Source organism: Anolis carolinensis, unplaced genomic scaffold, assembly GCF_035594765.1.
Source record: "Anolis carolinensis isolate JA03-04 unplaced genomic scaffold, rAnoCar3.1.pri scaffold_9, whole genome shotgun sequence".
Taxonomy (NCBI): Eukaryota; Metazoa; Chordata; class Lepidosauria; order Squamata; family Dactyloidae; genus Anolis; species Anolis carolinensis.
In genome coordinates, this window is record NW_026943820.1 from 12,576,390 (window position 1) to 12,593,424 (window position 17,035).

Below are 17,035 nucleotides of genomic sequence, written 5' to 3' on the forward strand. Positions count from 1 at the left end.
ATGTATGAATGAATTGAATGAAATTGTATGATTGGGGTCTGGCTATGGCCTATTAAGGTCTGACAAGGATGAAGTCACCTTCCAAAAGGAAAAAAAATGCAACCTGAAAATGGCATTACGGAGGTGATGAAGAATTCATTATCTCTGGCATGAAATGTGCTAATGAGAAATCCAGAAGACAACCATTGAACTTTTGGTGTAAACAACACCTGTTTACATAGTCAAAGGCAATGTTACCTTAAGACCTTAAGAAGGATGTTAAATGACATCTGTTCCAAAATTGATAAAGCTCCAGCAAGTCTGAGCTGAATGACAGGTTATCTAAACAACCAAGTACAATAACAAAAAAGTGCTACATAAAGAGACTATTTTCCTCTTTGACTGTGTGCCAGACCTGCAGGGATGCAGCATTCTGAACACCCATCTCCTTTTAAGAAGCCTGATCAACTGAATGAAAAAGGACGGTGAGTATGAATGAGTAAATGAATGGATTATGGGTGAATTTCAGAGTATATGTGATTTTCCCCATTTTGTCTGTGTAACCAATATAGTTATTGATTATAACTCCAGTACTGGAGTCTGTTTGTCTAAGGCCTCTTCTACAACGCCATATAATCCAGATCATCAAAGCAGATAATCCACTTTATCTGCTTTGAACTGGATCATATGAGTCTACTTGCCATATAAAATCTGGATTTTATATGGCAGTCTAGAAGGGGCCTATTTCTTTTCTCTGAAAGTGTCTGATACTCTGTCCAACTGAAAACAGATTAAAGAACATTTTAATGTGCAAAATGTATTCATGACATTATTACACCAGCCATACTTTGCCCTGGCCATGTATTTCTTCGTCTTTTTTCTTTCTCATTGCAGTTGGAGCGTGATGCCATTAATTCTAAATTTAACATTCTCCAAAACTTGTTCTGGGTGACTTCCCTGTGATTCATGTTGCCTTGTAACACCCCACTGCACTTCTTTTATCAGGGCTCTCTCCAACCTTTATCTCGGTACTTCATTTGTCTTATTTAGGGCCATTTGAAATGTTACCATGTCCCATGCAGAAAGCATCTTTCCATAGCAAAAGGAAGGCAAATCACAGCAACTTTCTTGTGTGGTTACAAATTTACCAAAAGTAACTAAACATGGGTGGCCCCACTCAATGTAGACTTACTCAAACAAGTTACACGATTTCCAGCAAGGATTGCTTAAGAAGTCAGCAAATACCCAAACCAAGCTGTGTCCCTAGTTTATGAGCTCTTTAGCTTGGTAATGTCTTGTCTAAAAGTTATTTGGATTTTTACAATAAAACATATCACATGTTCTATAAACAATATACCTTAATATCATCGATCAGCATCATAACATCTTGGGACATGTAGAAATCACTCAGATCAAAGATAATTGGGTAGCAAACCACTGTTTTGCCCAATATTCGATAAATCTACAAGGCAAACATAATTAATTTTTTAATCTATACAATCTTGATAAGTTTATCTTTTTTCCTATCAGGAATACAAACTCACCTTTTGTTCTAAAATTAAAGCCAATCAATAAATATATGCCACATTAAATAATTAGGCACTCCGGAAATCAGACAAAATTAACATCACTATTTGGTGATACTTTAAAGAGATATATTTACTGCAGTGTGTGTTTTTCATAGGCAAGCACCTACTTCAAGCCATGCATTAAACCATCATATAAATTACAACTAGATGACTATTCTGAGCATAAATTATTTCAGGTTACAGTCTTACAGACGTTTTGTCTGAGAATGAGTCACATTGAACTCTATATTCCGAGTAGAGATGCATACGGCTGTGCTGGGGCATGAAGTAATATTGTTAATTATCTTGCTCTCGTCAAGGCAACCTGTTAAGAATGTATTAACCACAGAAAGTTTCTCAACTCCAGCACAAGTTTAAAATGAGCTCTCCTTTGGATTGATTTATCCACACGTTGTGCACATTTTTTCTAAACAAATTCTTTCCATTGTTAAGTTGAGTAAAAACACACTGAGTTAACAGAAGGATGGGGTGGTTATTAAAAAGATGCAAACAATTAATTAAATGCTTCTTTTTTAAGCCATGCAATAAGAGAGCAACTATAATAATTTTGCAACATCTAGACCAAAATGGGTCTTGCAAATATACAAACCCATAGCTATACTGAACAAAAAATATAATGGGCTGTTGTGTGTTTTCCGGGCTGTATGGCCATGTTCCAGAAGTATTCACTCCTGACGTTTCGCCCACATCTATGGCAGGCATCCTCAGAGGTTGTGAAGTAAACCTCTGAGGATGCCTGCCATAGATGTGGGTGAAACGTCAGGAGAGAATGCTTCTGGAACATGGCCATACAGTCCGGAAAACTCACCGCAACACAGATGATAGATAGATGGACAAATTGATAGGTGGATAAATAGATAGACTCCTGTTAATAAAGGTGATAGATGATAGATATATTATAAATATATAATAGACTCCCCTTCTGCTATGCAAGAATACACAATCAAATCACTCCCAACAGATGGCCATCCATGAAAGCCTTCAACAACAAAAAATATAATACTTCTCACCATCTTGCAGGCAAATAGGGGGAAAATCTATATTGTCATGTGTGAGAACGAGTGGGGTTTTATGAATACCATATAATAAATTGCTTTCCATTCCAGAGAATCCCACCAAAGTTTATACCAACTATAGCATGCAGAAGAATGATTGACAGGACCTTTGATGTTCCAAGGCATCCAATTGGTCGGTCAGGTCTTCCTGAGAGTCCCAGTTTGTCATTGATCCCAAGATGGAAGTAAGCCTATAAGACATAGTAGAGCAGGGAGTCTAACGCAGTTAACATTATAAATAGCAGTATTAAAAGTATAGGTGGATGGAGCCTCTCATTTGGGCTAATAGGGGACACAGCAGAATAGCTAAACCCTGGTCTTCTCATCTTTAAGCGATTAGGGGCTCCTTCAGGCCAAATGAGGATATTTATGTTCTCTGGGAGACGAAATGACAACTGAATGTGAACAAGAGAGGGAAATGATCTGGAACATCGAAAAGAAAAGAAAAAAACTCTTCACCGGTGGGTACTTTCTGCACACAAGACAGCCTCAGTGAGCACATTAACTCTTAGGGCTCTCGCCAAAGCAATCCATCTGCTGCTTTCTGAGCCAAGTCAACTGCAGGGAGTGTGGTCAATGGTTCTGCTGCAGAGTGACCTTTTCAGAAATTAAAGGGCATCTCATTGCAGAAATGCTAGCGGGGGGAAAAAAATCCACAATCGAGGCTGTAGAAATGCTTGGAAAGAAAGGTAAGCAGACAGCAAGTACAGAGAGGATATGGGGATAGAAAGTGTGTTGAGGGTGATCCTTACACCTACTTTTGAGGAAGAGGAAATGGCTAAACTAAAACCTGGAAGCCAACAAAACAAGACAAATGTCACAATTACAGAAGTGTGTGTAAGCTTTTAAAATCATGATTTGCTCAAAGCATCATAATAAATGTAACAGTATACTAATGTCTTGTTCATATACAGTGTGATTATAGATCTATTTGCAATTCAGACAACATCCTTAGTTATCAGCAACGTGTGTGATGGCACTCCTATCCTGCTCCTTTTGAATATGAATCCTCTCCTCTACCTGTAATTTAACAGGTTTTTAAAATGGTGTTATTGGTTTTAACTGCGTATGTTTAGCAAGTCCTGTGTTTAATTCTATTTTAATATTAGCATGATTTGGGTTTTAATTTACATATTGTATGAGGTTTAGCATTAGCTGCTTTGAATCTCCTCTGGGAGAGAGGAAGCAGGATATAAATACTTATTATTTTTATTTATACAAATAACAACAATAATAATTAATTACACAGATTAATAGTAGGGGTTTTTTTCCAGCTTGACTGACAAGTTGTATGAGACAGGCTAGAAAGAGTGGAGGATAATACAAAGACATCTTCACAGACTTCTCTAGCTTTATCCCATTTCATGCTATCTAACAATAACTGGAAGGATCCTGGTGTATCTGTGCATATAAGTATGAGTGATTTTATTGTTGTGATTTTACCTGAAATTACTGGCATACTAAAAGCCAGAATATCATACATCCTGTCTTGTTAAAACAGCTATGCTGGTTCTGAATCTGTTTCTAAACAAATGCAAAGAGCTGGAGATGACCTTCAAAAACTTCTATTTCTCTTAATGAGCCTATTATTGCCAGACACAATGTTCCACAAAATGCATTAAGGTAGGACCCAAGAGAGAACCTTTTCATTGGCTGGGTCCCAACTCTTCCTTCAGAATACTTTCAGAAAATGCTCAAAAGCATACTATTTGGGTATATTTTGTAGGATGCTTCCTCATTCCAGTGCTTTTAATTACTCTGGTTGATTTATTTTCAAAGGCTATCTGTGCTTATTTAAAAATCTGTTTCCTCTGCTATTTCAGTGTTTTATGGCTGCTTTATGGCAAATTTATTACCATTGTCAAATTCTCAGTAAATTATTGTTTTTACTTAAATTGCGGGCTGCTTTGGGCTCACTGAAGAAAGTATAAATGTTTTAAATAAAGGAAGGAAATCAATAAAATGCCTGAAGATGAATGACTTAGTTATAGAGACAACACAAACAGATGGACAGGTTGCTTACCTGTAATAGTATTTCCTCAAGTGGTCCTCTGTAAATTCACGCAGATAGATCTAACTGTGCCTGCACAGGTCCTAACAGAAAGCTTCTCCAAGCTCTAGCTTCAAATTTTGGCGGTAACTCCTCCCTAGGGCATAAAAGGCTCTCTAGCTGGCAGCTCCTCAGTTCCTGGGAGCTCTTGTTGGAGGGTGGAGGTTGGTATAACCTCGAAGGAAAGTTTTGATAGGATGGTCAAAAAAGATCAAAGGATGACTTTGTTGGAAGGACTATGATAGGACTGCCAAGTATGCCTTTATCAAGAAAAGTGTGGTTTCTTCTATGGGGATCCATGTATGGCCCTTGCCATGGGACGCCTTTGTCAGAATCTGGCCTGTGGCAACTGCCCTTCTCGCCTCTTCATGGGACTGTTTGAAGGTGATCTTCATGGAGGATGAAGATGGCAGTGTGGTCATTATTGAGTATGATGATCGTACTGAGGTCACCGATCCCGATGTCCCAACTTAGAAGTCTATATCTTTTCTGAGGAAGCTTTTGATGTCTTCAAAGTCATCAAAGTTTGAGATGGCACCATGGAAGGAGTCTCTGATACTGAAGGCATGAGAGCCCTCGCTTCTCTGTTCTTCGTTGCCTGTGATGTGAATGCTTGGTAAAGCTGCCATGGCCTGACGACATGGGCTTCACCAAGGCAGAGCAAATGGCCATCAAAATCCAGAATCTTGGCAGACCAAGTTGTGCAGTGTTTGAATCTCGTTGTAGACATTCTGATGAAGAGCAAAGCCCCGAGGTAGCTGTGGTGGCAGGAAAAAAGGAACTAAGGAGCCGCCGGCCATGGTGCCTTTTATGCCCTAGGGAGGAGAGGGTGGAGTTACCAGCAAAATGTGAAGCTAGAGCTTGAAGAAGTTTCTGTTAGGACCTGCACAGGCACAGTTAGATCCATCTGTGTGTATTCACAGAGACCATGAAGAGGAAATTACATATATTTTAGAAAACTAGTGAGCAGTTTTGTAACTCTTGCTTATTTTTATTTTATTTTTTTTCATTTTTAATGTTTAAATATGAACAGTCAATAAATTAAAAGAAAAAATGAACAGCAAGAAATTATTTTTTTCTTATATAAATCAGAGTTCTGGAATTTTACAATCTTCAAGTTAAAGAAGTATTTGAAAGTCTTCTCTATGGTCAAAGATACCCATTTTTGAGACATGAAGTCAATCTGCAAATATGATGCTGCCATTCAGCTGATTGCTGTAGAAGATGAAAGACTTGTCAGCTGAAACACTTTCAAGTCAAGACTAGAAGGAATTAATCTCTCCAGGAATGATCCAAATTTGACAAATATTTGACATCTTAAGAGCTTTCCTTTTGTTATCTCTCGAGATTTATTTGCAGTTTAGAAGATGTTATTCCATATTTCTGTACAAACATCTGTATTATACACATACACATATATAAACCAAATAGGTATGGTAAAATAATAACAAAGGAGTAGCAAATCACAAACTCACTTTCCACTTATAAACCATATTTCCTGCAACATGCGACCTTGGTGAATACATGGAACCCTCAGCTAAAGGCTCAACTGTTCATTTCAATAGGGAAAACAAACATACAAATGAAACCTGTTGAATGAGATAGCCAATAGACAGAATGCCATGTGTGTGGACTAGTATAAATGGGGCTTAATATTAATGCAGGAGATACATGCATGTGTTTGTTGTCTGCCTTCAAGTTGTTTGATTTATGGTGACCCTAAAATGAAGCTATTTACAAGGGTTTCTTCTCCAGATTTGTTCAAATAATGTTTGCCATTGTGTTCCTCTGAGGCTGAGAGAGCATGACTTGCCCAAGGTCACTCAATGGGTTTCAAAGGCCAAGGGGGGATTCAAAAACTTGTCTCCCAGAGTCATAATTTGGGTGCCAATCAAGAGAGAAAAATACAATCTAGATAAGTGAAATGATATTAAATATAATAATACAGCAATCCAACCACTACTCAACCATTGCAAACAACACTCAAAACATTGGCATTGAATATGCTTTGCAGACTGTGTCAAATTTAGTCATCAGCTAACATCAGAAAATTAAGAATAATGAGTTGATTTTAAATTACAGTTGACTGTTGTAGTTTGAATTGGCTTTTGTTTATGACAAGATGAGCTCTGTCTGTTCAGCCCTAGGAGCATATTTTGTTCTAAACATACAAAACATATTAGAAGGGATTTTCTAAATGCAAAAGTTATCATGTCATAATTCATTCCCACCTTATTTTTAAGGGCATTCCTGGTCTTATAATAAAGCTTGACACACAGTATTCCCCTATCTATCTATTTATCTATCTAGCCAGCTAGCTATCTAGTTGAGGAAAGCTATCTAGAATGAAAAAAAAATACCTAAACAATTCTTCATAACCTATTATTGTAATCATTTAAATGAATACATGAAGGATTTGTTTAATTTTGAAAGGGAAGCACGATGCATATCTTACTTTGACAAGCTCCTGCTGTGCCCATATCTGGATGGGTTCGACCTGCTGGGGTGTCTGGGTTTGGATTCCATATGTGTTCAGGAAAACTTGTAGACTGTTTTTAAAAAGAAAATATAATACAAGGTTAAGAGGAATTCAGGAATGCAGCAAAGCTAATTGTAAATATAGAATCTTGTCAAAAATGGCTTTTTCCAAGTAGCTCTTCAAAGAATTTAATTTTTGAAAGCTATCAGAGTCAGGCATCCAAATTTAGATCTGAATTAAGTCTTTTCTAGTTTAAACTTTTTTGAAGTCATTTCTAGGGCATGGGGCTTTAGTGGCACCTGGAACAAAGCAAACTGAGCAGCAGCCAGAAGTACAATGAACAAAAATCACTAATGTTTTGACCAGAAAAAAATGTCATGTTCTCATCATCATTTATATTGGCTCTTTTTAGTTCAGAGGATTCCTAACACATGTCAAACAGAAGATTTTTTGTTTAAGTCAGTGGTTCTCAACCTGTGGGTCCCAAGTGTTTTGGCCTACAACTCCCAGAAATCCCAGCCAGTTTACCAGCTATTAGGTTTTCTGGGAGTTAAAGGCCAAAACATCTGGGGATCCACAGGTTGAGAACCTCTGGTTTAAGCAACCTCCTGCTGGAAGAGAGATCTAATGCTAGAACGCACATCTCATGTAGTTTAAACTAGTTCCAAGCTCAGGCACTAAAGTTTCTACTTAAAGCATCATAGTAACTTTTAAATCTGAGTCTAGAAACGCGTCAGTGATCTCAATGACTTACCGTTGGCTTTCAGCAATCAATGCAACATGGACCACTAGGTCATTTTCCAGCGGACCCTAAAAAAATAAAGAGTAAAAAGAAACGTTTATGAAAAGACAAGCCCAATGCAAACAATAGCTTTTAATCAATATGAATGACATCTTCTGGCTGCATTGCTGCTTTTCCCTCTCTCACTTTAATGGCACAGACAGGAAAATGGATCTTCAGAGAAGTAACATATATAAATCTTGAACTGTATTGTCAATATATTTTGGGGTGGTTTACACTGAGATGTTAAGGATAGGCTTCTGTATTTTTTTTCTTTACTGTATTACACTTCAGGAGAAGAAGGAATCTTTGGTGTTATATTTATTAGTCTTGGCTGACACTATGAGAAAGAACTGATTGTGTATTTGTCAAAGAGTGTGAAGGTGTTGATGATGTTCAAAGAAGGTGGTATATCCCACTTTTATTTTGATATATAACAAAGACCCTACAAAGTAAACTACGTATGTGATTGCATACAGATCCTCTTATGTATTTCTTTAAGTACACAAATGAAATCTGTCAATATAGATTAACCAGAGTATGTGTGACTCCGAACCGTTTGTACATTAGACCATAAACAGAACTCTGAATTGGAACAAACGGACAAACATGCTAATTCAACATGAGTACTTCAACATAATGGTTTTCTCACTGCCCAGCTGTGATGACAATGGCCAGAACAGTCCATTCATACAGAACGTGCTTAGAACAGACTGCTGCTTATTGTGGTAAAAATAGCAATATCTGCTAAGGCGAATCTTCCACAGGGTTAATGGTTAAGTTAGTTTCCTCTGATAGGGATTGTATTCAGGAGCATGTTCCACTGATTACAAAAGAAACAGAAGCATTTGCAACCCCTTTACCAATACTAAAAGCCCAAGTCAAGGTAATGTAAATCAGAATCAAGTCAATCCAAATCTCACAAGCGGTGAATGCGAGATGAGCTGAAGCCAGTACTTTCTAGTATAGCATAGGATTGCCACAGTTCTGCAACACTCAAAACAAGAGCTTTGATATTCAGACAAAAGACCCTTCAATAGTTAAGAAAGATTGGGAACCATTCAAAAACAGAGAATTCCAACATGGGGATTTCATGTTTAAAATGCTAAACTATTATATTATATTGTACACAATCAACTAGATAATATGGAAACAAAATTCTTATGTATATGAAAGAAGGATATGTACAACTTTGACAATATGTTTCAATTTTTAATAATAATAATAATAATAATAATAATAATGTGTGATTGATGTGTACTTGGCTCATACTTTTAGGTGGACATAGTAATAGTAATAATTATAATAGTTATTGCTGATATAATTATTATTATTCTCATTATAAAAGTAGACAGATAAATTCTCTGGTGAGATATAAAAGCTGAAGTAGGTACCCACCAGCATGAACAGTAATATTTTGAACATGCATATCTTTTACTCTCAAATTTGTCATTCTCTTTCTCTTCTCAAGATAGATTTTGCCCTTCTTCAATGGAAATAAGGCAGAGATTCTAACCCAGATCCAGAACAGCATAACGATGCCTCGGGTTTTGCAATGCAACCAACTCTGCTTTCAATAATTGTAATGCACGCTGTAGTTAATGCCTTTTTGTGTTTTTTTTCCTCTTATGTGAGCAGTAAAGGCAATATATACTTTGCCAGGTTAAAAAAAAATATGATTTTTGGTCCTAATAAAAAAATGTAAAACAACTGCTGAAGTATGCTCTAAGTTCCTCTCTCTACACTATAGGCCAGGGGTCCCCAAATTAAAGTCCGTGAGCCAGATGCGGCCCTCCAAAGTCATTTACCTGGCCCCTGTCCTAAACTTTAGACTTAGGGTTGACCCAAGTATACCTGGTTTTTGGAGGTCCTTTTGCTTACTTATGGCCTTATAAGATCATCTAGATGGTCTTTGAAGGTCTCTCTGCTTAGCTACAGCCTTATGAGATCATCTAGATGGCTTTTGGCAGTTACTTTTCTTACCTATGGTCCTATGAAACCGTCTAGATGGCCTTTGAGGGTCCCCTTCCTTACCTATGGTTTTGTGAGATTGTCTAGATGGCCTTTGGGAGCCCCTTTCCTTACCTATGGTCTTATGAAACCATCTAGATGGTCCTTGAGGTCCCTTTCCTTATCTATGGTCTTCTGATGGCCTGATGAGATTTATCTAGATGGCCTTTAAGGGTCCCTTTCCTTACCTATGGTCTTATGAGACCATCTAGATGGTCTTTGGAGGTCTTTGTGCTTACCTATGGTCTTATGAGATCGTCTAGATCAGGGGTCACCAAACTAAGGCCCATGGGCCGGATGTGGCCCTCCAAGGTCATTTACCTGGCCTCTGTCCTAAACTTTAGACTTAGGGTTGACCTAAGTCTGAAATGACTTGAAGGCACAATCCTAACAACAATAATTATTTTGGACTATTTCATCATAGTCCGTCCCCCCAGCAGTCTGAGGGCCTGTGAATTGGCCCTTCACTTAAAAAGTTTGAGGACCCCTGCTATAGGGTTTTTCTGTATGCAGATCAAGTAAGCAAGTTGGGAGCTGGGTGTGTCACTGTACAAGCCCAAATTTTTTTTGCTTCGGGGCAACGTATACACTTTGGTGGAATGCGACTGCTGGCTCAGGTCCTTGCAGGTGCTCCTGTGCAAGATGCGGACAAAATTAAAACAGTGCAATCTTTCCCTGCTAAAGTAATGAGCTCTTCTTGCCAGGAAAGGGGCTGGCCACCCATTCCCAGGCCCTGGTTTTAGGGATGCAACTGTTTCGAGGTAGGAACTGGTTGTAGTATGTTAGAATGAAGAAAACAAGAATGAAATACTGAAATCTCATCCACCTGAACACGAGAGGTGATTATATTCCAGGCATGCAGCTCAGTCTTCAACTGTGCCAGCTTCGGATGCCTTGGATAAAACAACATATAATGCAGTTGGGAAAAATCACAGAAACCGGGGACTCCTGTATGTGCTGTTTCCAACTGTTATTAAGAAAATTCTGTTTTGATCCGTCTCACACTAGGATTGATAGTTTGGGGCATGCTCTCTCTCTCTTATAAGAATGTTAGTAAAAAACAGACTGTACAGTAGGATTATTAGTGTCCCTACTGACAGACCCCTCAGCCTTAAGGTCCTGCTTCTGAATGCCAGATCCGTCAATGGTAAGACAGCTATCATCCAGGATTTGATCCTGGATGAGGGGGCGGATCTGGCATGTATTACCGAGACGTGGTTGGATGAGCTGGGTGGGGTGAATCTCACCCAGCTGTGTCCACCGGGTTTCGGGGTCCATCGGCAGGCCAGGGTTGAGGGGCGGGGAGGAGGAGTTGCGGTGATCTTCCGGCAGTCCATCGCCCTGATCAGATGCACTGTTCCACAATCTACGAGGTTCGAATGTGTCCTGCTGAAGGTGGGAGCCCGAGACAACTTGGGGATTCTGTTGGTGTACCGTCCACCCCGCGACCCAGCAGTCTCCCTGTCTGAGCTAGCAGAAGTGGTCTCTAATGCGGCCTTGGTCTCCCAACAACTCATAGTTTTGGGAGACTTTAACATCCATGTCGAGACCACATTAACAGGTGCAGCTCAGGATTTCATGGTTGCCATGACGACCATGGGGCTGACTCAAGTTATATCTAGGCCCACACATCAGGCGGGACGCACGTTGGACCTTGTCTTCATTGTGGACGGTGGGACAGTCAGAGTGGAAGAACAAAACATCCTTCCATTGTCATGGTCTGACCATCATCTGATCTGTTTAAGTTTCGCCATGTCTTCTAACCTCCGCAGGGGTGGTGGACCCATTAAGATGGTCCGCCCCAGGAGGCTGATGGATCCAGATGGACTCCTGAGGTCTCTTGGGGATCTTCCTGTTCTGGAGACTGGCGATCCTGTTGATGTCCTGGCTGATCACTATAATAGTGAGCTAGCAAGGGCACTGGACACGATCGCTCCCGAACGTCCCCTCTTGCTGCGTAGAGTCACGTCAACTCCTTGGTTCACTGAGGAGCTGGCCGTGATGAAGCGTACGAGGAGGGGACTAGAGTGCATCTGGAGGAAATCTCAGGATGTGTCCGACCAAGCACGGACTAAAGCCGCTATTAAGGCTTACTCCGTGGCTCTGCGAGCAGCCAGGAAAGCTTTCACGACTGCCCGCATAGCGTCTGCAGCCAACAGGCCATCGGAGTTGTTCCGAGTTGTTGGGGAGCTCCTGCGGCCTCCTGAGGCCCAGGAGCTTCCCGATGACTTGGCGACTCGGTGTAGCGATTTCGCACACCATTTCGCAGGCAAAGTTGCTCAGATACGTCATGAGTTGGACTCCAGATTGACTGTGGTTTCAGCGGAGGTAACCGAGGCACCTGTCGGTTTGATCTTATGGGATTCTTTCCGGCTTGTTCTTCCTGATGACGTGGAGGGGATTCTCGGGTCTGTGAGGGCGACCACTTGTGCTCTGGATCCTTGTCCCTCTTGGCTGGTTAAACTGGCCAAAGATGGGTTGTTGGAGTGGTTTGTGGCTATAATAAATGCCTCCTTGGGCCAAGGGTCATTTCCATCTTGTTTTAAGCAAGCGGTGGTAAAACCGTTACTAAAAAAGACCTCGCTAGACCCATCGGTTTGTGACAATTACAGACCAATCTCCAACCTCCCATTTTTGGGCAAGGTTCTGGAGCGGGTGGTTGCCACGCAGCTCCAGGAGTTCCTCGATGACACTGATTTTCTGGACCGCTCGCAGTCGGGCTTCAGGCCTGGGCACAGCACCGAGACGGCTTTGGTCGCCTTGGTGGATGACCTCCGCAGGGAGCTGGACAGGGGGAGTGTGACCCTGCTGGTTCTCCTGGATATCTCAGCGGCTTTCGATACCATGGACCATGGTATCCTTCTGGGGAGGCTCTCCGGGATGGGGCTCGGGGGCACGGTTCTGCTGTGGCTCCAGTCCTTCCTGGAGGGTCGTTTCCAGATGGTGAAGCTGGGGGACACCTGCTCGGACCCCTGGCCATTGACCTGTGGGGTTCCGCAGGGGTCTATTTTATCCCCCATGCTATTTAACATCTACATGAAACCGCTGGGAGAGGTCATCCGGAGTTTTGGAGGGCGTTGCCATCTCTACGCAGATGACACGCAAATCCACTACTCCTTTCCATCTGACTCCAAGGAAGCCCCTCGGGTGCTGAACCAGTGCCTGGCTGCTGTGGCGGACTGGATGAGGAGGAACAAGCTGAGGATCAATCCTGACAAGACAGAGGCCCTCCTGGTCAATCGTGCGTCAGATCGGGGTATTGGGTGGCAACCAGTGCTGGACGGGGTTGCACTCCCCCTGAAATCACAGGTCCGCAGTTTGGGGGTCCTCCTGGATTCAGCGTTGACGCTTGAAGCACAGGTGTCGGCGGTAGCCGGAAGGGCCTTTGCACAACTCAAGCTTGTGCGCCAACTGCGACCATACCTCGTGAAGTCTGATTTGACCACAGTGGTCCATGCCTTAGTTACCTCTAGACTGGACTACTGTAATGCACTCTACGTGGGGCTTCCCTTGAGGACGGCCCGGAAATTACAATTGGTCCAACACTCGGCTGCCAGATTAATAACGGGGGCAAGTTACAGGGAGAGATCCACTCCCCTGTTTAAGGAGCTCCACTGGCTGCCGTTCATTTTCCGGTCCCAATTCAAGGTGCAGACTATCATCTATAAAGCCCTAAACGGTTTGGGACCCACCTACCTCCGTGACCGTATTTCCTTCCATAAACCTGCCCGATCTTTACGATCATCTGGGGAGGCCATTTTATCACCATTGTCTTTATCCCAGGCCCGCCTTGTGAGTACAAGGGAGAGGGCCTTTTCTGCTGTGGCCCCCCGATTGTGGAACTCACTACCTACTGAAATTAGGCAAGCTCCCACGCTGTTAGCTTTTAGGAAAGACTTGAAAACATGGCTCTTCCGCTGTGCCTTTGGTAAGTAATTTCTGTTATTTCTGTGTTACTCCCACCCCGAACATCTATCCTCTAGATTACCCCACTTCCATATGTCCCTGCCCGCAGTGGAGTACCCCTATGTCCCTCTCACTCCAGGTTTTATCTTTGTGTTCACGTGGCCTGCCCTTGTTTTACTGTTTTTTGATTTCTTGATGAAATGCCTATTATTATTTATTGTATTTTTAATGGTGCTATGTTATGTTGTTTTATTTTTTGTTATATTGTATTGCTCTGGGCATGGCCCCATGTTAGCCGCCCCGAGTCCCCGTTGGGGAGATGGTGGCGGGGTATAAATAAAGTTTTATTATTATATTATTATTATTATATAACCCCCTTGAAAAGAAAGACAGGCACACAATCCTGCACAGACAGCTTTCGGGTATAACTATGGAAAGGTAGGATCAGAAAACAAGGAAATGTTCTAAAATAAAGGCCTTGTTTTGATTGTTTCAGTCGTACCTTCACACACACCAGGATTTGCAGAATAGTGTTGAGAAAACAATTTATGTAAACTGGAAATTAGCTTTAGACTGATTGCTTGAACATTGTCTTGGAATTTTATATTTGTACTTGATGCTTCTAATTGCTTTGTTTATATACGCCACACATTCCCTGGAGAACTTAGCTTTTGGGTAGCTAATAAATTTAATAAGCAAACAATAAATCAAACATCTGCAGCCAAAATCAACATCGACTTGGATCTAACATTTGGCGTTTAATTCCCCACCGAAAGCGATATAAAGCAAAAGAATCTAGGTACACACATTTAATAGACAAATATAGTTGAAGCTAAAATCTGGCAGACACTTCACTCCAGAATAAATGGCTGCTGCTTTTATTTCTCATTTAAATCTTTTTGCTAGTGAGCAGGATTTCATGGATTGCTGCACTTGATGAAGTGCTTTATCAACAAGGGGCTGCAATCTTTTCTCTAGGTGACTTGATGCTTCAGTCATTTTTATTTCAGAGTGCCAGCTTATGTGAAAAGTCAAGTGTTGCAGTGGGGAGGAGGACTCTGCAAGCAACTCGGTTTTTAGTGCATACAGCTGGAATGCTGCTTCTGTTTATTAAACAAAAGGTAAAGGTAAGTCTTCTGACTTTCTTAGAAAGACAACGGAGACCTAGGTGTCTGGAATTAGAAGCATTTTACATTCAAGCCAATAATTCAATTCAAGTCAATGATTTATTCAATTTTAAATAGAAAGCATTGGGTATACATTTGCCAGTAGCTGTAGCAAGACTGCAGAGCTGTGCCAAGAGGGAGGGAAGATGGGAAGGCAAATGTGGCTGAAAGCCTGCATCCAGGAATGAAACCCAAGAAGCCAAAAATAGTGGGACCTACCCCATGCCAGCCAGGAGAATTAAATCTGACAGAAGATGATTCCCTGCAATTAGTCATTCCCTGGCGAAAGGCAAGGGAATGATGGATAACAACCATCTATAAAACATAGCACACCTAGGGAAAAGGTCTAAGTTCACTGGAATGGGATAAAGTTTTATTGGGATTACTAGAGAAAGATTAATTTATCCCTTACTGCAGTTCCAAATGGAAGATAAACAGATAAATCAATGCAATTTCTAATGAAACATCTGGGATTTATGATAGATTGCTCTTGCTGCCACTTAGGTTTTCCAAGCTAGGTCCTCTCCAAATGCAATTTGACCAAGTAATGTTTGACTATTAAGTACTTACAGTGCACTCACATATGAGTCACATATACTCATATATAAGACTCTTTGTCAAAAAGAATGACCCAATAGCAGAACACATGATAAACCAAGCAGGGCAAAGAATATTATTTGAGGCCACAGAAATTCTAGACCACTCTGACAACCACTATGTCAGAACACACAGAGAAGTCATTGAAATCCACAAGCACACAGACAATGTCAACAGAAAGGAAGAAACCATGAAAATGAACAAAATTTGGCTACCAGTATTGAAAAACACCAGAATCAAGACAGTGAGTAATGAATGACACCCAGACACAGGAGGTTTCCAGGCTGTAAGCAGTCAAGGGCTAGTGAACACCATCCAGACAATGGATGTTTCCAGTAAACAATTCAAAAGGAATGAAGCCCAAGCTACTTCCATGCCGATACCCTACTCATATGCTAATGGGTGGATCCCATTCAACACATGCAAATCAATCTTGCTAACTGCACCCCTTTACACTAGTTTAATAGATGATGCTTCTTTCCTCCCACCCAGGACATTTCACATTCCACTTGCTTAACTAGCATCAGATCCACAGGCGAAACATCAGGAGAAAATTCTGCTAGAACCCAACCATACAGCCCTGAAATTACACAACAGCACAGTGATTCTAGCTGTGAAAGCCTTTGACAATACATTATACACTGGTCAGTGCTGTGGCAATGCTTTTGGCAGAGAGATTGGGTGCTTCTTTCAGGCTCTCTTGGCACAAAGTAAGCTCCCAGAGTCAAAAAGTTTAGTCTGTTCTGGAGGAGCCTGAAAGAAACAAATGACTGCTATCTTTGGTGACTCTGGGGCTTCCCTCGAGGAGAATAGGGCGGGGTACAAATAAAGTATTTATTATTACTATTATTACTATTACAGTAGAGTCTCACTTATCCAAGCCTCGCTTATCCAAGCCTCTGGATAATCCAAGCCATTTTTGTAGTCAATGTTTTCAATATATCATGATATTTTGGTGCTAAATTCGTAAATACAGTAATTACAACATAACATTACTGTGTACTGAACTACTTTTTCCGTCAAATTTGTTGTATAACATGAAGTTTTGGTGCTTAATTTGTAAAATCATAACCTAATTTGATGTTTAATAGGCTTTTCCTTAATCCCTCCTTATTATCCAAGATATTCACTTATCCAAGCCTCTGCCGGCCCGTTTAGCTTGGATAAGTGAGACTCTACTGTATTATTATTGCTATTATTACTATTATTATTAAACAACTAAAGACTTGGATGTTTTGGCTGGCCTTTGGTGAGACAAGCATTAGATAGCTAATCCCATACAGTATTATCCGGTATTTATTAGGTCCCTATTTTATTATCTATGCATTTTATCTCATCATTGTATTCTTGCATAGATGTTTCAGTTCCTCCAACTATGTATTTGATGGTTGACTGATATTATCAACTATTATAATACCTTGTT

General features: G+C 40.8%; 1 protein-coding gene across 7 annotated transcripts in view; it reads right to left on the minus strand.

The window, feature by feature from the left end:
• phkb (phosphorylase kinase regulatory subunit beta) overlaps positions 1-17,035 on the minus strand; it is a 196,762-nt gene that overhangs the window by 52,373 nt on the left and 127,354 nt on the right. For all 7 annotated transcript variants that reach the window (XM_062962009.1, XM_008113900.3, XM_008113904.3 and 4 more), the window contains 4 exons: positions 7,907-7,962; positions 7,129-7,222; positions 2,731-2,814; positions 1,337-1,441 (listed from right to left, as the gene is read on the minus strand). In XM_062962009.1, the coding sequence (XP_062818079.1) occupies positions 1,337-1,441; positions 2,731-2,814; positions 7,129-7,222; positions 7,907-7,962 (339 nt within the window). The remainder of the gene's footprint in view (positions 1-1,336; positions 1,442-2,730; positions 2,815-7,128; positions 7,223-7,906; positions 7,963-17,035) is intronic.